We start from the raw sequence: 22,184 nt of genomic DNA, 5'->3' as shown, positions 1-22,184 counted from the left end.
TGTGAATTTTGGAGTGACTCAATTCAGTCCATAGAACCAGTTCGTTGAATTAGTGTTATGCTCAGAAAGATGTGCCCTTATTGGTCAGGGATGCTAAAGAGGGCAAGTTTGAAACCAATGGATGGCGTTCTAAGTGTGGTGCCACAGGCACTAGGCCATCAGGGCAGAGGTGGTAAGGGCTTCTGTAAAAGGGCCAGATTTCCAATAGTCATGCTGTTCGGGAGATGCTCAGAACCAAACAGAAAGAACCCTCTCCAGTACAGTGGGCTCTGCTGTGATGAGCCAACATCTGTCCAGCCTAACCTCCCATTCATTGGTCTTTGTTTGGCCTTCTAAGCCACAGAGAATATACTACATAATCCTTTTCCAAAGATGGCTGCTTGGATGTCTAGGGATGTCATGTTCTCTGGACCTTCCCATACACAGCCCAAGACTTTCCTTCTCAGAGCCTCCCACCATTCCTCAGTGGAAAAGCTTTCCAAATCCCGGAGCATCTGAACATGGTCTATGAGTAAGGCACCCCTATTCCTACGACTTTCCTGTGAAGTTCAAAGGCCAATTACTCAAGGTAGATGAGGCCTTGTCACTGGATTTCTTTATAATATCTGTAAGAATAGATTTGGTTTTGTCAGATAAAGGCTTGGGGCAAAACAGGTTCTGCTGCCTCAAAGCCGCTGCAAACTCCCCACGCCCAGTCCTGCCACCTTCCCTACTATACGTCAACATCTCCTCAGCTTCTTGATGCAATTTGGCTCTTTTATTTTTGATGTCAACTTTGCATATTACATGAAAGATCATGTATTTCAACTTGCCTCATTTTAAAACAGATCCGGGGCTTTTTTCTTTAAATAGTAGTCAAGAGGCTGGGTGTAATTCCTGGGTGAACATGCAAATGTGGGTTATCCAGAACCAGCTTTGCAAGGAGGCAAAAAGGGTGCACAGCAGGAAAGCTGCCAGTTTGGCCAGTGCTTTCCTAGAATCTGCCAGTTCTTTCTGAAATCACCAGTAATTCCTTGTTCTGGGTCAAACTGTTGGGAGGACTGGTTCTAAATATTGTTAGGGAGCCAGGAAGAGTAGAATGAATTCTGCTTGGTGGTCGGAAGTCCTATGTTAGACTTATAACCTGGCAACTAAACTCACTGCAAACGAAGCCCTTCATGTTCTCTGGACCTTAGTTTCACTGAATGTAAAGCAGAGGATAAGATAAGTATTAGTAGGCAATTCAGTAAAAAGATGGACTATTAAATTAGGAAAATACACACTCTAACCATCCTCTGAGAAATGAACAAAACCCATTAGCATATTAAAGGACTTTCAAAGTCCTGAAAAATAGAACCCCCCTGCTTTGTTTAATCCAGCATTACTAAATGTATGAACACACAACCTTCTCTCATCACCCAACCCCCAAGGAAAACCTGTCAACAGCCTCCGAACTTCAGAGTTCCAATGGGGAATGTAGACTAGATGGATTCCCAAAGCCCTTTAAAAACGCACCCTTTGGTGTCCACCATGTAGAAGTGTCGCCTTTCTGTGTCACTTGATATCAGGTAACTTTATTCTGGTGGACGATTATTCTAGTAACTGCTAAATAAAACAATATCCATGTATAAAGAGGACCTTTCGAACATCAGCTAGGAAACGTCAGTATTCTGTTTCTGAAATACCTTTTCCTGGCCTTGACAGCCTTCTCTAGTCGGAAACCAGTGCACGTCTTCAAACGCATCTTCCAGGGCTCCCAGGGAACCTCCATCCAAATCTTCCAACTCACCATGTTAGCTCTCCACCTCTGTCATGACCTCTTTTTCTTTTGGCTATTTTACCCAGTCTCATCTACAATCCTGGGCAATCCAAGTTTACAATGCCCCCCGGATCTTTCAGATAGTTGTGCTCAAGGCAATATTAAACTAGGATCAACTCAGTCATCTCACTAAGGCGGGAAAGCAAAGAGGACATCTCAGAAACTGTCTCAGTTGCCCATGTCTTTAAAAAGTTAGGTTCTTATTAACCCTCTTTTTTATCCTAAAATTCGCTTTCCCAGAGCACTGCATTCCTCAAACACTTTAGTCAACATTGCCCTACATTTCACTCCAGTAGCAACTAAATATATAGTTAAAGCATTGTGCCTCCTCCTTCCCAAATAAGTACAAGACCAGATTTAAATTTTATTTTATTTTATTTTAATTTTAAGGCAGCTGACTCGAAGTAAGATGTGGAGAACTGAAAGGAACTGTGTTGGCAGATGGCAAAAGGAAATGAGTAGCAAAGTTGCTCTATTTGGGGCTTTTGTTGTTGCTGTCATTTTCAGATCAAAGAAGCTTTAGATCTAGAGATTTCCTAACTAAATTACAAAATCCCATTAAGAGAGTTTTTTTCTCTATACCCTTCATTTCAACAAGAACACTGGATTTTCTGATGAAGACTCTGGAGGGCATTTCCAAAACAGCTGGTCTTCACAAACAATTAAGTTGAACACACAATAATAGCTCCCATTTATTGGACACTCGCTACGCCAGCCCCTGTGCTATGCTATGCTAAACACTTTCCAAGTTTATTTCCTTCAATCCTCATAACAACTCTAAGAGGAATGTATTATTACTGCCACTTTACAGGATAAGAAACCGAGGCTTTGAGAGGTTAAGTCACTTGTAAAGATTGCACAAGATTTAAAATTAGGAAAGCGTTTCCAAAGTCCTGGCTATTAACCATTATGCTATCTTGCCAATATTTATTGAGCATCTGCCCTAAGCGTTTGGGTTACAAATACATATCATCTTGTTTTCTCACCCTCGAAGAGCTCAGGGGCTTGACAGTAGATATGACCTTTTTCAACATACAAAAGGTAGAAAGTCAAAAGTGACCACAGAAACAGTACAATAAAAGGGAGCTAGTAAAATAAAGGAAGAAGAGATTAGTTATAATTGAAGGAATAAAAAACAGTTTTGTAGAACAGTGGTAATATCTGAGAAGCACCTTGGAAAGTAGGTCTGGTTTCTATATTTTAATGTTCTGCATTCAATCCATCACTAAGTCTTGTTGTGACCACCTTGAAAAATATATTACAAATATACCTCTTCTAACTCCTTCGCTACCACCTTGGCCCACGCCACCATAATCTATCATGTGCACTATTGTAAGAGCCTCCTAGCTGGTCTCTCTGAGACCTCTCTATGGTGTACTGGGTTACTGACATTGAATGGCATGCTTATGTCCTTTGCCGTGTGACTTTATAATCCCTTTTGGAAGGCAGAGTCTATTTTTCTGCCACATGAGTTTTAGGTTTGGTCACATGCCTTGCTTGAGCCAGTGTAATATTAGAAGACATGACCAAAAAGAGGCTTTAAATAAACTTGCATGATAAGGCTTTGCCTCTTGTGTTCCTGTGGTCCTCCATGAGAATAGCAGGGTTTTTTTTGTAGCTGCTGCTCTTTTACTGTCACTCCCAAAACAAGGATGCCTGGAGCAGACCTAAACTCTCCTGGAGTCAGTCTAAACCAACCTAGAACAGGTGAACTAGAGTCAATTTGCAGTTTATGGCTGTTAAAAGAAAAACAAGTTTTTGTATAAGCCACTAAGATTTTAGTGTTATTTGTTATGCAGCAATACTTGACTGATACACACTCTTTTCACATCAATCAATCACTTTCCTCTTCTCCACGGAGGAGCCATAGTGATCTTTTAAAAACGTAAATCAGATTACCGACTCCCAAACTGAAATCCCATTAGTTAATTTTATTGTATTTAAAATCAATCTCAATTTCTTATCATGGCCGAAAAAAATACATGGCTCAACTCCTTGTTCAGTGTGCATGAGCGCCACTAGCCTTCTTCTTGGTCTTTGAATACACAGTTCACGCTCACTACAAAGCTTTTACATTACTATCCTTTTTGTCTGAGAAAGTTCTAAAGTCTATATGCTGTCTAATAAGGTAACCATTAGTCACATGTGACTTTCAATTTAAATTCATTAAAATTGAATAACGTAAAAGATTTAGTCCTCAGTCATACTAGCCACATTTCAAATGCTCAGTTGGCCCATGTTGCTCAGTGGCTACCATATCAAACAGAACAGATGGAGAATGTCTTCCTTCATTGCAGAACATTCTATTGGGCATAACAAAGCTTAGTTCAAATATCACCTCTTCAGAGAAGCCTACCCTGACCACACATGTAAAGCAATTCTCTAGCCTACTCTTTGTTCCATAACTCTTGTTTGGCTATATTTGTAGCATTTAACAACTATTTGAAACCATTATATTTATTTGTTCACCAGACTATAGACCTCTAAGAGTGCAGGGCCCTTGTTGATTTTGTTCTTTGGACATCCCCGGGGTCTAATAAAGAGTGGGTGCTCAGTAAGTACTAGTTGACTGAATAAATGAATTAAGTGTTAGCAATTGGTGGTGAGGACTGTGCCAGGTGGAAGCAGAAGCATGAACAAAAGCAAAGCAGTGAGAGGTTGAGAGGCATGTTTGTGGCAACCCTGGGCAACCTACTTCAGCTGGAACATAGAGTGTACAATGTTAAATAAGACTCAGAAAGTAGGCAGACTGAGACCATATTATTGAAAGACTCAGATCCAGGGCTGATTTTGCACTTGAAACAAGATGGGGAACAACTAAGAATTTTTTTTTTTTTTTTTTTAAGATAGAGAAATTTCATGATTAGGAACAGTTCTCAAGAAATTGAGCTACCGGCTGTGTGGCAAGTGGATTATAACATGGAGAGACTAGTCAGAAGGCTGAAGCCATAATTCAGTGAACAAAAGAAAAATGGGGACAGATTCAAGAGTCATAGTGGTGGGAAAAAATCAACGCATTACATGTATTGGACGGAGAGGTTGTCAGACTGAGGAGGCAAACCAGACACTGATATATTAAGCCTGAGTGATTCAATAGAAATAAAGTGAAGAAAGAGCAATGGGTCTGGCAGGAAAGATGCCAAGTTCTATATTTGATATGTTGAACCCAAAATGTAGATACCAGCAGCTTGGGGAAAGGGTAGATTTTAGGGAGAAAAATGGAGCAGAAGGGGGTCATATGGAGCCCCAGGGGTGATGGTGGGGAGAATACAGTGTCACAAAGCTAAGGGTTCTCAGGGAGAGGGGCGAAGATTCTGATAGGCCTTAGGCTACAAGAAACAACATAATACAGCTGGATTTACTGATGAGCAATCCATTGTAATCCTAAAGAAATTAGTTCATTAGAATAGTCAGAGTAGAAACCATATTTTAAGGTATTCAGGATGACATTGGAATAAGGAAGAAGAGGTAGTAAGTGCAGCTTAAGTAATTTTCCCAAAGCTAATAAGCTATCTGGATTCTAGACTCCACGTGGACCCTTCTGAGCTTTTCACATCCCAACACACCTGTTTTTCAGTGTCTGGAGTACAGATGAAATTGGGGGCTTGCATTAGATGCTGTCTGCCCTCCCTTGGATCTGTGACACTGCCATGGGTTTTACCAGACAAGTTATTGATGGCTGGAGATCCTTCTGCTTGCTTCAGAGAGACTCTGCCCTAATTACCCACCTCAATTAACAAATCCAGTTTGGTACTGAGGGAAGAGGAAGTTCTTCGATGTAACATTTCCTTCGCACATAATTTAAATTTCAGAATCACGGACTTGGAAGGGGATCTAGAAACCATCTAGTCCATTTCCCTCCTCTGTGAAAAAATGAATATATGGACACACACACACACACACACACACACACACACACACACACCTCCTGCCATCCTTAGAAACAAAAGCAATAATTTTTGACTATGCTGGAGCCAAGAAGACGAGACTAGCCAATTCCATCACCGCTCTGTTAGGAGTGCCCTAGGAAGCCTTATTCTCTGCCTCTGCTATGCTCAGTGGCTTCCATATCCTGTGGCTGTCTTGCCTTGGCAGCAAATGCATCTTTGTCAGCCCTTGACTTGTACAAACAACATGGTGGAGAGAGAGATGCCAGCATTGGCCCTAGGACAACTGAGTGACCCAATTTGCAAGAAAATTTTTCAGGGCCCCTCATTCTCTCCTGCCTAGACCCAAATTCTCAATCTAACTTGTCTGTATAGCTGGTTTTTCACATTCCACAAGGGATTTTTCTCTTTTCTGGGTCCTTTCCAACTTTCATATTTGAGCTCAAAATCACCTCCTTGAACACACTATGCAATATGTAGATGATGTATTATAGACTTGTACACTTGAAACCTATATAATTTTATGAACCAATGTCACACCAATAAATTTAATGAAAAAATAAAAATAAAAAAGTCACATCCTAAGAGAGGCCTTCCATGACCACTTAATCTCGAGTAGGTATTCTATTCTCTCATAGTGACTTATCATCACATCTATTTATGACCCTAGTAATGATCTCTATTATTTTTTTTAGTCTGTAAACATATTTATTGCCTGTTTCCATATACAATATATGCTCTATGAAGACCAGGATCATATCTATCGTGCCCCAGTGTGCCCTCAATGACTAGCAAAAAGTGTGGAACGTGCAATGGTTGCTTGTATTGGTCGGGTATTACTGCATGAGAAACCATCCACAAATTCAGTTGTATAAAACAATGAGCATTTACTGTCATGCTCACAGGTATGAAGGTCAGCTGGGACATCCCTGTTTCAGACTTTAGTCTGTGAATTGATTGTGGTAGCTCTGCTTGTTGTATTTCTCTTTCCTCGGGGGCCAGCAGGCTCTCTGGGGCATGCTCTTCTCATGGCCTCTGCTTGAAACATGACTAATACTATCCCAGTTGCCAAAGAAAGTCGTATGACTAAACATAACATTAGTGGATCAGGGAGATATAATCTTCCCAAGGAGTTTGGGGAAGAGATGGATAATTACCAAATAATAATCTAAACTACCAGTGTGCTCCATAAATATCAATGATTGAATAAATGAAAGCCCTCCCCTAGATCAGTTGACCTTTCTAGCCAAACCACTTACCAATGATTGCAATCCTGTGTCTCATCCATATTAGTTTTAGAATTTCAGTCTACTGTGAACCCATGACCTAGTGTGAAAGAAACATGCCACCCTGTTCTCCCTGAACAGGAACTAACGTAAGGTCTCTGCCTGTTTAACAGAGGATAAAACCTCTTTCGTTTGATCCTGGCTCTCTCTGTTCTCCCTCTTGAGGCACAGGGAAGTCTTCATTACTGCCCCAAACTAGAAGGGATGGAACCAATTAGAAGAACCTACCATCTGGTATGTGGGATTTGTAGATCTGCAGCCAAGATTCCAGCTGGGACTGTTTAAGAGTTTGTGCACAATAGCTTGAGTGAGTAGAGCAGGGACTATCTTGGTCACTGGTAGAGTGTAGGTGCCTCAGAATCACCAAGTATCTTAGTGCTGATAGCTCCCCAACGTTTTGTCAAAGAGTGGCTTATAGGGACCACCCCCCCACCCCAGCCACTCTGGGTGGGTGGACAGCAACTCCTAAAATTGCTCCAGGGACAGAGATTTGCTCCTGGTTGGGCAGGGATTTCAGTCTCCTCACAGCTTTGAGTAAATATAATTAGTCTGCATTGATTTCAAGCATTTTGTCTGCACTGACCTCTGATCTTCCTTTATCGCCAGAATCCCTTCTATGCTCTTCTCTTGTTGGTTGCTCTTCTCTGCTTTAGCTGGTTGACCCTTGGTCTAGCTCCAGCCTCTCTGAATTTTCCCATCTGAGATGTGTCATGAGAGGACATCTGTAATTTTTTGCCTACGGAGCATTTAATTTTCATTCTTTTGATAACAGCATCCTGATTTCCTTTAGAGGAACTGCTCCTTCTCCGTATCCATGTAGTTTGGATGGGCTGATGGAAACCAGCAATCCATTTGATCTTTCTCACCTCCCCAAGCTCTAAGAATGGTCATGTGACTAGGCCTAAGCTAACGGAAATACCACAACATCCTGGCCACTGTGTCACGTTTAGAAATAAGCATGTGTCCTGATTTTTATTCAGTGACATCAGACCCAGGACTTTTGTGGAACTGATGGGAAAAGAGAAGTGCCCTTTCCACCGGACTTTGAGATGCACACGTGAAGGCTGGCCGTACTGGGATCTGACATGTGAGATCTGACATGTGACATATACATGTCTAAGAGTAAAGCCAATTTAGAGAAAAGCTAAGCCTGAAAATCTATAGGATGTATCTTAGTCCTGCTATCATCCAAGCCCTGGAATTCGCCGTACCTGTCAAAACTACCTGGTTAGTTAAGCTGCTATCACTTGCCACCAAAAGCATCCTGACTGCTCACCACCCCAATGGGGTTGCCCCATTGCCCCTATAAGCAATAATTTCTTAAGCCAAAGACACTTTCTGGCCGATGTATTTAGTCCAATTCTGTGGACTGAGTCATAAGTAAAAAGAAATGCTTTCAGATTTAGTGTTACTGCATATTTGGACCCAGGGTAAACATAGCCTCCTTAAAATTTCAATTTTCCCCATCCACAAAATAGATTCATTCATAGATAATGGCCACCCTCATGGGAAAAACACTAAAGATTAATTAGTCACATTGTACTCATGGTACATTTATGTTAATGGAGAAGAAGCCTAGTTAATTATATTACCCCGCATTTGCCTAACACTTCTGATTTTTCAAAGCTCTTTCGTATAAGTAATGGCATTTGGCTGTTCTAATACCCCGAAGAATCTGGTACTATCACCCCATATTATACATCTGGAAATTAAACTAGACACAAAGGTTTCTCAAGGTTATATAGCAAGTGAGTGCCAAAATTGGCATTGAACAAATTATTTCAATTTCTGTGTATGCTAATTATTCTATTCAATCTCATTGGAAATTGTCCTACTGGGCTATAATGATCTTAAAGTCAAAATAATATATACAAATGATTAAACTTTTAATGGGATGATCGTCACAGAATTATTTTTAAGAAAAATTCTGGAAACTAGATATTCAATAACAGGAGACAGATTAAATAAATTAAGATACATATGTACCATAGGCTTTTAGGAAGACATTAAAAATGAATGTGTAATATTCAAAGTAACATGTATGTTACAATAAGTAAACATCATCTTTTAAGACAGTAATATAAACCGAGTCTTAATTTTTAAATTGATATGTTCAGAAAAAAGACGGGAAGTTTACCCTTACGACTGTAATTACACATTTTATTTTGTTTAGTATCTATGTCCCATGGCTCCCTATAATACGCATACCACTTTTGTACACAAAATGAAAATGATTCTCAAAAAGTTCATTTCCATCCTAGTGATTCTACATGACGAACACACAGAGACAGGCTTAACCATTGGGTGTCAGTTTCATTAGCCTCCAATTGCCTCCTTAACCCCAATTTCACCTGCATCCTCTGAGAGGGGGACCTCCCATGACCTTGGGCTTCCCCATACTCTCTGGACAACAAGCTGTGAGACACCAAAGTCACAAGTACAGTCGGGTGTGAAAAGAGATTTCCAGTAAACTCATCACCCTGCTCTTCATGACCGCAGCTGGCACAGGCCACCTGACAGTTCAGAGGGCCGTGGCCTTGTGACAAAGCAGGGAGTGCTGATATCAGGGGAGGAGGAGGGCTGCTGCCCAGGAAGGGAAGCTTCAGGATCCACAAGGGAGCGGGCGGACACAACAGTCAACGGCATGAAGAAAGCCCTCTCAGCCCACAGGTGTCTAGAGATAGAACCACACACTCCCCACTCCCTCTGAGCGCTCAGTTTCCTCACCTATGAAAAGAGAATGGCAGTACCCACCTCATGGCATTGTATGGAGTGGAAAGTTGATTTGAAATCAACTATCCTTTCCTCCTTCTCATAAGAACCACACAGCATTGGTATAAATATTACCTTCACATGAACAAAACTGAGTTTCAAAAAAGGAGAATTGTCTTGCACAAGCCATGCAAAGCAGCAAGGGTACAGCCAGGCCTTGAACCAGAAATCCTTTATTTAGGAAACGGAGCTGTAGACCTCATTTAAGTCCCTTACTGACAATAGTCCAGAAGGAGCTGCAATGAGCTTTTGATTTGACTTACAACTAGTTTTCACTCCCATCACTTTCCAGCAACACAGTTTGATGCCGTGAAGAGTATACTAGGTAGTACACTAGTCTTCCACAGGAAGTTACAATGCAGCCTGCTAGAACTGCCAAAACTTACGATATGAAAGCACTACTCCATAAACAGCAATACTGCAGGCTTATTCTCATCACTGCCACTGAAGTTACATGATATACAGCTATGCCTTCATTCATTCTTTTATTCATTCACTCATTCAACTAGCACCACGGCCCCCTGTTCTCGGGGAGATTGTGATGAGAAGCTAAAGAAAACGAGGCCACGGCTCCCACGTTGCTTAGTCCAGTTGGGCAGATAAGACAGGTGACTAAAACCCAGGGCTGAGTGTAACACCTGCTCTGGGGCAGGTAAAAGGGCTGAGAGAAAATGAGGGTGTGAATGAGAGAAGCCAAGGAAGACTTAATGGAAAAGATGAACTTAGAGCCAGGACTGCCCAGAAGGACCGAGTTTCGACAGGGAACTATGGGAGGAACAGTTTGCAGATGTAAGTGGAAGGAACAGCGCTGTGATTTTGAGGACCACTGATGTGTCTGGTTTGACTGGAGACCAAGACGAAGTGCTGTGTGGCCTTCCCTGTGGATGAAAAAGTGGGGACCCTAGCTGATTCCCTGCCTCCACACACATGCGCCCCAGATTTCCAGGCCTGGTGCTGGATCAGCCTCCCACACTCATGGGTACACCCACAGGCACAGCACAGAGCCACGTACAAGTCAGCCCTACACACAATCACCAGCTTCCCCATCCCCCCAGCTTCTTTCCTGTCCTCATCCATCTGCCCATATGCCAGACTCCATCTCAAGCTGGAGACAAGAGTATAGGAACAAAGGTCATTGCTACATTCGCAGAAAGTCTCCAGGGAACATGAAAGTGGCAAAGTCCCTGGAGCATCTGATTCCTGGTGAGACAACAGAAACCTGAATGTGGCCCTTCTCTGCTTCAAACCCTTCCGTGGGTTTCCCACAACTCTTGGGCTAAAAATCAAAATCCATAACAGAGCCCACCATGCCTGGCCCTTGCCACCCTCTCCAGCCCCACACTCCCTCCACCAATTTTCCTCACCACCAGGCCTCTGCCCAGGAAGCTTCTAGAATATTCCTCCTGTTCCCAGCACCACATCACCAAAAGCCTTGAGCTCTGAGCTCAAACACCTATTCATTCCTCTGCCCAGAGCTGGTTCCTTTGTAATATGCTTCCAGGGAATCATGGCCCTTTCTTTCACACCTTTACCACAACCTCTAATGATACACACATTTGTATTATTATTTGACTAATAGCATCCCTCACTAGCCAGTAAGCTTCAGGAGCACAGGGCTGCTTTCTGTCTCTGTCCACGACAGTAAGCACTCCATAAATATTTGTTCAATAGTGAATGCATGCACCTGAGGCCCACAGTAAGCTTAACACCCATGCTTTTACAGAATGTGCCACTTGGTGGTGGGGGAAAGTTCAGAGCTTTCCTAAATCCTCAGTCTGTTTAGTGATCCTCCCTCCAACCAAAAGCTGGTACAAGAGCTTCTCCTCATAATTGTTTATCCCTGGAGTTTTCCATAGAGTCTCACCACAGAAATACAGCCCTAGAAGAACTCTTGGAGATCACGTGAGCTTCATTTTACAAATAAGCATTGGGTCGCTGGGGAGGTACTTCTCCAATGGTACACATGAATGATTTTAAGAAGAGGGTCCAGCGTTTGAATCTATGTCTTCAAATCTCAATCTAGTATAGTTTCCATAGCATCAAATTTGGTGTGTGTGTGTGTTTGTGTGTGTGTGTGTGTGTGTGTGTGTGTATGTATCCTCCAGTCCACATCCTACCTGCCTTTCTAAATTCAATCTAGATGTCCTTGTTTTATGAAACTTGGTCTGATTCCTCCATCCTCCATCTGGAAGTTTTCCTTTGCTCCTCTGAATGTGTGTGTGTGTGTGAGTGTGTGTGTGTGTGTGTGTGTGTGTGTGTGTGTTTCTTCTATAAGAACCTAAGCGCCTCAAGGGGAAAATCAATGCTTAATACATTTTATTTTCTTCAGTTCCTAGTGTAATGCCGTATAAAGGCAAATGGATTTTATCTCTTACATTGACTTTAACTCCGACCGATTTGTAGCAGCTGCCTAGAATGCTCTGGTGAGAGGGAATTTAAGGCCAGGTCAAGATTCAGTGGGAAAGAATTCTGTAATCAATGAGTGTTGTCTGCCAGGGGATAGATGGGGCAGTGATGGCCCATATGCTCCATAGAGGGCGATACTAAAAGTGCTTTGAATAAAAATGCATGATGTTACAGTTTTTCAAATGTTCTATACCTTATCTCAAGCATCGGAGAGGAGAACAGGAACCTCTCCCAACTCAGCAGAAGTCTTCCAACTAGTCAGAGGAAGTAATGTTCACACACACTTTGCTGCACACAAAGAGCTTATGATGATCAATATTGTAACAAGAACCAAGAGCCAACCACAGATACATATTGAAGACAGCATGTCTTACGGTGAGGGCACCAGGTAAAAATGGAGGAGCCACAATCGTATTGTAACATCAACCAGAGAGACGCAGAAATGCAGATATCTGAGAACGTAGTGAGGATGCAGGAACAAACTGAACTCTCCACCTTCCCCAAACAAACATGTGCTGTAGGGGTTGGGGGTGGGAGGTGGGGAGGAGAAATATTGTGATTTTTATCCACTTAAAAATACCTTCCTCTCACTTCACTGCCCAAATCTGCTCTACCCGTCAATGCTCATTCCAGCTGCACATCTCACGATGTCTTCTCTGTCTGCAGCCATATAGCTTCTGCCTTGGAAGTCTTAGCTCTTAATCCTAAACTTCATGGTGGCACTTCTTGTGGTGGGCTCTTGTCCTGCTGTTTCACTTTTTTGTGTCCATGTAGTTATTTATCTTGAAAGGGCGAAAGCTCACTGAGTTTAGGAAACCTCAAAGGTGGCTTCAATACTAGCTTTGGCTCTTTTTCAATGCATAATATTGTGAAGACATGTAACCTCTCTCAAGTTCAGTCACGTCATCTATAAAGTGGGGATAATAACCTTTTAACATTGCTACAAAACTTAAATAAGACAACCTATATGAAGTATCTGCCACATAGTAAGTCTGCAAAATAATCCATGTTTACGCCACCACCAGTCCTCCATGCTTTTTATTACTATATCCAGACTAATTTTTTGAGAGCTGGAGTTGCATTTCTTTTCTGTCCTCAACTATTTGTTACAAATTGAAGATGCTAATAGAATTAAATAATGAAACAACAGACATGCAAGGATGTAAATCAGGTATTTGGGCTGCTTACAGATGTGGGCAAGCAACATCCTTTGTTCCATTGGCCACACATGTAAGAGGGAGTGTTTGGTAAACTTGAATTTATGCCTCATACTTAAAGAGGGCAGCACTTCTCAGCTCCGGACAATAGAAACGGAGCAGAAATGTGGTTCCAGGGTTGCCTGGTGCCCAACATTTTTTCAAGGAAGCCAGAAATCTGGATTTTATGTCAAATTTTGAAAAGCACCGTGCAAGTCAAGCAAAACACATCTGTGGACTATTAGTTTGCCACTCTGAAAGCGATGAAGGATGTTCAGGCAAGAGCTAAGCAGACACTTCCCTGTTGCCAATGCCCCAAATCTTGTTAGAATGCCCTTGGGTTTCCTAAGAAGGTCCAGGACAGAGGGAGTCCCCCTCTAATTAAGCACACTCCCTTCCCCTGATTGCTGGTAAGGCTCGCAGCATCTTGACTCCGTGTGATTCCCTGGCTCCCAGAGACATTTGTTCATCTGTGTTAGAGGAATAGCCCTGTGACAGATGTTCCCGGCATCACCAAGCAATAGACATACATGGTCTTTCTGGACAGCAGTTCACATTCTGTTGGGAGAGTTGACGTATAAACACACAACACGGCAACACTTCAGGACAAATCCACTGGGGTTTAAAAACTTAATGCTTTCAGGAGCCAGGCAGGTAAAGGAAATGAGAGAAGTGGGCTGCTTAGGAAGGAAGCCATCCAGATGGGACACTGCCAGCTCCATCCTAGCAAATCTGGGATCTAGTATTGTCAGATCTTTTGAAATTTCAAAGAGAGCTGAGATACCCAAATTTTGATGTGAAATTCCATGATTCTCAAACTCTGTCCTCAAACTGGCCTGTGGATGGCCATTTGGTGATCCCGTCTGTAGTAATTGATCAATGTTCAGTGAGAGGCCCAGCCACAAAGTGCCATGGGAAGTTAGAGCAGGGGGAGAACAGAACTCTACAGTGTCCTCTTTCCCTTTGCATATGCCGTTCCCTCATCCCTTTCCAGCCCCATCAGCTTGTCCTCCTGGAAAGCTTCTATTTATCGTTGGAACTCAGTTCAACCACCACCCTCAGAATGGCCACTAACACTCCCTACAAATTGCTGCTATAACACATACAAAATTACATTTAATTTTTTTTTTTTTAAATATATATATAGGACAGTCAGCCTTACTAGGGATAAGGTCCTCCGGGGCAGGGAATATGTCTTCCTTTTGTCTGCATTTCTAGAGCCTAGTAGCATGCCTGGGTTTGGTGAAGGGCCCAGAAATGTTTGCTAAGGGAGTAGAAGCCTTTTCACATTCAAGAGTTTCTCAAGGTTCGGTTCCCCTACTAACTACTAGAGAATCCCCATAGGGCCAGTTCTTGAATATTCTGATTCAGGAAGTCTCGAGTCCACCCCTAGGTCTTGCTTTAAAGAAACTCCCTGGGTGAATTTTATGCGCACTGAAGTTGGAAGACCTCTGGGCTAAACCGTAACCCCCACAAGGAAACAGGCTGTGTCTCCCTTGCTGGCCGTTAGATGCCTAGCACCTGGCACAGTGCTTGGCTTGAAGCAGGCATTTGGCATGTATTTGCTGAATGAATGGATGGATGGATGAATGAATGAAAAGGTAGGAATTAAATTGCATCAGTGCTCCTCAGACACTACTAGAAGGCCAGTTCGTGATTCATCTGTCCCTTTGTTTATGCTCACCACAAAGGCACCAGGATAAGCTGAATCGCTGTTCAGTAACTACCATCTCTATGCATAGTCTCCCAACACCTGCCCCTGTAAGCTTGGAAGAAGGCTCAGAGGCGATCCCAAGGCATTTGGGTTTGCTGATTGAATGACTTTAGCCCTTCATGATGGCAGACAAGGAAAGTGAGAAAGAGTGAATGCAAAGAAGACACAAAACTCTCATCCTGGCCAGTGGTACTTGCAGTACTCCTTTACTGTAGCTCCTGCATCCCTATGCTGTAATTAACCACTCTTTCTTTCCAATCCCCTGTTGCCAACACATCTAGTAGTAATAGTTCCTGTTACACTTCTCCCTTCCTTTCTCCACCCTCTGGTGGAAGGATAATGAATAGCAAAATACACAAGAAAATATCAAATGACAGCAAAAATTATGAAAAAACAAAGATTTGTTTTTTTGTGTTTTTTTTTTTTTTGGAGTTAAGATTGAGGCAGTTAATTTAAGGTAACTACTAGGCGAGATTTTAAAAAATTAAATCAATAAGATGCTTTTCCTGTTTTTCCATAAATGATTAATTGCTACATCCTACCTAAAACCTCTCTGCTCCCTTTGACATTTTTTTTTACTCACTTCAAATTGGGACAGATGTACAGTTTCCCAGACCAATGGACCACATGAACATAGCCCCAGAGGATTCTCTAGCCTCATACGGACATTAACAAGAGAATCTTCCAGGCAGGTTGGGTATTACAATGCCACATTACCACCCAAATTGCTCCGTACCCCCTGTGATCCTGGAGCTAAAGAGAAGAAACTAAAGGCCTAAGCACAAGATAATGTTATTGCTTCTCAGACAATCCCCTTAGCAGTGGCCCCCACTGGACTGTCAGCTACTTTGAGCAAAGGCCTCTTATCTTCTATTTTTCCAATGTCCACTTTGGTTCACAACATGGAAGAAACATTTGAAGAATAATCAGATTCACAGAAACCTGTACACTGGTATATGGCAGGAATCAAGTTCAAGGACCCAGATCCATTTATTCCAGGTTTACTAACCACATGGATAATATTGCCTGTATCATATTTCAATCTCTCGATAAATGGCCAACAACCCTATTAAAGATGAAGTCTTGGGTTGTTAAGATAACAATACAGAAGCGTCACCTTTTGCCTCAGAACATTTCCTCCTATTTTTGTCTTTTATTATCTTGTCCTGTCAGTCAACATCTTGACACTAGGATAGCAGTTAACATCTCTTTCCACCAAGCTCCGCTGGAGACAGATCTCAGCAATCTGAGTGAATACACACGCTAGCCATTTCTTCTTCTTGATTCCCGAAGCAAGTAACCCTTCTTGAGTAGTGGACCCTTTTGAGAGTATGACAAACACTATGGGATCCGTCCCAGGGAATAAATGAGCGTATTCACATGCATGCAAGAGATTATCCATAATGTCAGGTCATTTTTAGATAGCTAGATGCCCACACGCAAATCCATCGAAATACCCTACTCTAAGCCATATCGAAAGGAATGGGAGGTTAACTGATGACCAAATACCTACTCAGTATCACTCTAGCTTTCCATAAAGATGATTTCACAAAACTACCACTTAACAATTAAACTTCAGCTCCTTTTTACGGGTAATGAGTAACACAGTAGATAAGATTTTCAACCTCAGCATTACCAAAAGGCAGAATTGCTATTTTATTTGTTCAGTGGGTCACTCCCGTACAAAAACTCACAGCTATAGTTTGAAGCACTATAAGGTTTTCTTCTTAGATGCTTTGTTAGGCTACTGACTTACAAGACCCACAAAACTCCCTTTTGCTTCTTGGGTAATCTCAGTATAATTGATCAGGGTACCATGGGGTTGGTGTATCTATCACAGTGCCCGGGGACATGGTTCTTAGGGTCACCATTTACTTTCTGGGTGACCTTGGGCAAGTTATGTAACCTGTGGCAACCTTAGTTTCTCCATTTCTAAAAGAGAACATAGTGTGCAGGGCTTGTGACTGACACATGAAAAGCAATTAGTACATTGCATAGACCAAAACAGATGCTCGATAAATGGCAATGAATGTTACTGTAACTGTCTATAAAGTACTTTCAGTTCCTGACACTCTTTAAGTCCTCAACAAATGGAATTTGGTACAATCATAATTCTGGGAATTTGTGTCTACGTTGTCTTATACGTGGTCTTTGGGATAGGGAGAATTCTGAATTCTCATTTTGAGTCCTTACAGCACATTCAGCTGAAATCACTGAGAGCCCACCATAAGGAAATGTGGGAAGAGATGAAGGAAATACGGTCTGTGACTTCTAACATCCACAGCTCAGCGGAAGTCACCAAGTCCAGAGTCGCACACAAAACCTACGGTGGCAATTTAATCCAATTTTGGATTTTAAATGGTTCTTGCCCGGTCAGCTCACACTTCCATATCATAATTTCCTACTTGAGCTTAATCCCTAGAGGGAAAATGTCTCCACTGATTAATTTTTATGTTTTCGTTTGTCATAAAATGGCCATCATGCAACCACACAGTTTGCTTTTCAGTCCTAGGTGTGAGAAAAAACTCAGGATGGTGTTCGTTGCCCCCATTTTATAATGCATTCAATTCAGATGTCAGAAATTTCCCTCTCCCATCTCCTTCTTCAGGTCACCTCTGTTCTGTTTTAGGCTCAAAGGTCATCCTACAAAACATGTCTTAGGCCATCAATCATTTCAAGGCATTTTGGAAACAATCAAGGCACCAACTTGTAAATAATTATCGGTCATTTTCAAAAACGGGAAACCATATATACAACTTCTCATGTGTATTTTCTTATCAAGCTACAGGGACATTTTGTTCTTTTCAATGGTGGGTGGGAAAAGGTGTAAGCATGTTAAATCACATTCTCTAAGTCACAACCTTCACTTTGATGTCTCTCAGAAGTTTCCTATGTGCGAAACTTTCAGCTGAACCAGCAAACCTCTGGGAGGTAGAGGAGATGCTGTCAATCCAAGTACCCACCCTGCTGGCATTTCAAGTTAGCTGGCAGTGAAAAAGCAAACCCATTCCATGAAGCACTTCAGGGTCTAAAATACCAAATGATGGAATTACTCAAAAGGCCCTGGACATTTTTCTTGGAGGGTTTTCTCTTATGAAGACAAATGACAACTCAAGTCATTTTTGCAACACCACCACCTACCCACAGGCCCTCCTCCCATTGGTCGATCGCAGAAAGAAATCTCAGAAATAGAAGCAATTACTTACATCTATAGGTCATCTCAAAGCTGTCACTGATGTTCACAATATCAATCTGGGGGAGGAGCTTTGGGGGTTCTGTGAGTTGCGACAAAGCAAATCTAAATGCGGCATGTTCCTGTGACTGCTGATTTGGAAATAATCCCCCTATGAGGAGAGAAAATGCAACACGGTATTTGGGCTAGAGACAGGTTTTATTCTTCACCCACCAGCCCACCCCGGATGGGCCCTTTGCTTCTCCCACGCCAAACTCACTAGTTGTAGCCTTTAGTGGTAGGATGAGAGTTCAAATAGATGCAACTGGGTGCTGAGGCTTCAACGTCTGCAGATGAGCTTTTATGGGACAAGGGCCTTGACTAGCTGTCTCTCACTCTGCCCACATATTTGATTGTGCACCCCTCAACTCAGCTCAGGTCAGAGAAAACAAGAGAACTGTGGCATTACTCTTGCCTCTCCCTTGTGCAAACCACTTAAGTGGCCTATGCTCTTGCATGCACATAAACCCTCGCTGTGTCTGAGGTGTCCTATGTTGAACCCATTTCTCAGCACAGAGCCTTCAGGGGGTAGTGCTAACCAATGTTGTACAGTGAAACTAACTCTGGGAGCCTGTGGGCTTCTCTGGCACTATACCCATTGGCTTTGACACTTTTGGTCTTTCACCTGCCAGGACCTGTGTGTAATTGAACTATCCTATCACTTCTCAGGTTTATTATTCATTTCCTCTGAAAACTCTTGATGTTCTGCAAAGCAAATCTTTCACACTCATGATCCCAGCTCCCTAGGAATGACTTGTTACATAAGGGATTGCCGTGGTGTGTATTTGTATGGTAGAACCTTGGGCTTTAAAGACATGGGGACTTGAGAATGTCAAGAGCATATGAACATTCTATTCTAGTAAAAAGCACAAGTAAGGCTCCTGTTGAGCCTCCAGCTCCAAGAAACCTGAGTGTGTGGCTTTATATTTACTATTGACATGTAAATGAATTAATATGCATTAATATACATTCCTAGGAACTAAAATCAGCTATTCCCAGACTCTGAACTATAATGAATGTTTACATAGAAGTTGATCTCAGATCCAACAGGAATCATGGGCCCAGTATCATGCATTTCTAACTTCTTATACAGGGGGTATGTGTTTATTTTTAAGAACCAATAAATGGATTGTAAGGCTTTTCTTAGAGATTGTACAAGGAGAATCAAGTACTACTTGCTGGTGGTGGTATTTTTAGTATTTGTTCTCTAATTTAATGTTTCCACCATTTATTTGAAAACAAAACTATGGTTGTATCAGTTGAACAAGCAAGTTGGAGCTAAATCTGATGAAAACTCTGCAGAGGTACACGAGCAAACATATCATATACACCCCTCTGCATTTATACCCATGACAATACGTACAAATACACTTGATGAAAGCAAGTCCACATAGCTCAACCCAAACATTTCCAATCAGCAAAGTATGGGCAATGCCTAAGTCCCGACAGAAACAGTGACATGCGTAAGAGCAAGTGATTTACACATGTTCATATGCCTCCATTTTAAAGAGTAAAAACAAAAACACCCTTCTTGATTCTGATGCTCCCCTTTTCCCCCCAGATGACCACACCCCAAACACTTCCCAGTCCCCTTCCTCCACCCCTGCAATGAATGAAAGAGAGGGGGTGGCGATGAGCAGGCTGGGCTGCAAGGGAAGTGTCTCTGAGACGAGGCAGGAAGTTTTGTTTTACGTGTGACACTAACACACATACACAGACACACTTCGGAATGTAGCTTAACAGGTGTCAGGAAACAAAGCAAGTTACTCCATGGCGATTCCAACCATCCCTGGAGCCAGCCCACTAAAGAGACCGATACTGCAGCACATGTGTGCCCAGAAAAATACCACCTGCACTGCATCCCCCCACAAACACACACTCACACAAAGAACACAAACAAGCAGTGATGGGAACTTCCCCTCGTGGAGCTGTGTCCCTACTGGGGGAGAAAAAACAGAACCCAAATCAACCCAGATGCCTCCAACCGAAGCATGCGGGATTCCGGGTCACACCGAATCCCTGAGCCCTTGTGGACACATGTTGTTATCATGTTGGTATTGGTGTAATTGCTCCTGTTTGTTTTGCTTTCACCCGTCGTCGTTCTTATTAGGGGGAGCAATGTCTGTCAGCTGCCCCATGAATACAGGGAGGGTGGAGGGTCCCTTTAGAGAAACAACAACCAGGAAGGGAAAATGGGGAACAACAAGGCGTGCAGCATGTTGCAATGTGGCTCCAAGTTGAAAGGATGGAGCCCAGTGCTGGGGAAAGCGAAGCGGAGGGGAGAGGAACCTGTGTCTATGTGTGTGTGAGAGAGAAGCAGACGATGTCTGTGCATGGAAAATCTAAGAAGAGGGGGGTGATCGATGGGATGGAGAAAAGGAAGGCTGGGAAGTTCCAGGATCCCAGGAGCAGGGGCCACCAGCCCAGCATGGCAGACAGCAGAGAGAAGACTAGGGGTGTCCAGAGCAAGAGGGGGAGCCCCCTTGACTTGGAGCGGGGCCTTTGGCATTATTTCAGTGGCTGCAATAAACCCAGCATTCTTCACTCCTTGTCTTAGAGGGTCTCTTTAAAGAGACTTGCCCCAGCTAAGAAATCACTGCCTCTCTCAAAAATGTATATACATCTCTAATACACAATCCCACACATAATGCATACACCACACTTATTTATATAAGTAAGTGAATCAGGCACCATCTACCCAGCAATGGAGTTAACTACTTCAACACCCACCATCTCTTTCTTTGCTGTGATTTTTTTTTTTCCTCCAAAGCACTGGTTCCTCCATTTCACACGCTCATGCCTAGAATGTGAGTGGTGTGTGTGTGTACCTGTGTGTGCGCGCGCACACACTTCCCTTCTGCTCCTCATCTGATCAAGGGAAGCCCCCTCCCTGTGCTGTGGCCCAAGTCTCCCATCACCTCACAGCTTTGGATAGCCAAGCACAGCCCGTACTGGGCGTGGGGGTTGGGGGGGACACAGACCGCCACCCCATACACACACACACACACACACACACACACACACACACACACAAACCTGGCCAGACCCACAAAGTCCCTCCCCAGGCTGCCCCTTTCACTCACCGATCTGGATGTTGTTGGGGAAATTGGCACCTACTACCGCGCCTAGGAAACCGGTGCAGAAGAAGGCAAAAATGTGCTGCATATTCCTTTTTGCATTGGCGAAAAGGAAGCCCAGGTCCAATCATAGATTTGGTGTTTCTCCCCCTTCCCTTTATTCCGCTCTCTGTGCTGCCTGTTCTTTTCCTCCTGCAGTTGCTTCCTTCCTTGCTTGCTTCCTTTCTTCCTTCTGCGAGGTTTGTCTGTTTCCCTTGGAATCCGAGCACTTAAACTGCAGCGTTAACACCAACTGACAGCCAGATTAACTGAGCACGGACAAGAGGAGCCGTCCTCATGCTAGCCGAGCGCTCGCTCCGTCTCCTCTCCGCGCAGCCTGCCTCTCGCTCCCTCCCCCTCACATTCACACAGGCGGCAAGCTCTGTGCTCATACCCACCGAGCCAGCTCAGAGTTTCACTGCCGACCTCCTCTCCCTGTCACTCCCTGACTCCCAGCCCTCACCGTATCCTCCTTTCTGTGCGCAGGGCGGATGGGTGGGTGGGTGAGTGAGGGGGTGTGATACAGGGAGCTTGGCCCTGAAAGGCACAACCCCCGCTGTCCCCTTCCCCCTCCCCCGCCTTTCTCAGCTCTCTGCCCCCCTCCCCCAACCCCCAGCCCGGCAGATGCTTCTGGGAATGTGGGTTCAGCTGCAAGTCAGTAGGTGGCAGGGGGTCCCCACGATTGTCCTCCATCCACTCGCTGCTTGATCTAGGTCACTTTTTCTAGGAGCGAACCGGCTGTGCTGGATTTATCTCCTACACTCCACTGGCCCAATT

The 22,184-nt window shown here is 43.3% G+C and overlaps 1 protein-coding gene across 6 annotated transcripts in view; it reads right to left on the bottom strand.

Moving 5' to 3' along the window:
• Positions 1-21,854, bottom strand: part of GRIA1 (glutamate ionotropic receptor AMPA type subunit 1) — a 291,242-nt gene extending 269,388 nt beyond the window's left edge. For 2 of the 6 annotated variants that reach the window (XM_088798749.1, XM_019750392.3), the window contains exons 1-2: positions 21,375-21,674; positions 18,266-18,403 (exon numbers count right to left, since the gene is read on the bottom strand). In XM_088798749.1, coding sequence (XP_088654875.1) covers positions 18,266-18,403; positions 21,375-21,456 — 220 coding nt within the window. In that variant the 5' untranslated portion in view covers positions 21,457-21,674. Of the gene's footprint in view, positions 1-18,265; positions 18,404-21,374 lie in introns of all 6 variants that reach the window. The other 4 variants (XM_019750390.3, XM_019750391.3, XM_074313815.2 and 1 more) reach the window with 4 other exon arrangements.
• Positions 21,855-22,184: the final 330 nt, after the last annotated feature.

This window comes from Rhinolophus sinicus, chromosome 5 (assembly GCF_057876585.1).
Source record: "Rhinolophus sinicus isolate RSI-liver-muscle chromosome 5, RSI-T2T, whole genome shotgun sequence".
In the NCBI taxonomy this organism is placed as follows: domain Eukaryota; kingdom Metazoa; phylum Chordata; class Mammalia; order Chiroptera; family Rhinolophidae; genus Rhinolophus; species Rhinolophus sinicus.
The sequence above is the reverse complement of the archived record's forward strand: the minus strand, read 5'-3'. Positions and strand labels throughout refer to the sequence as shown.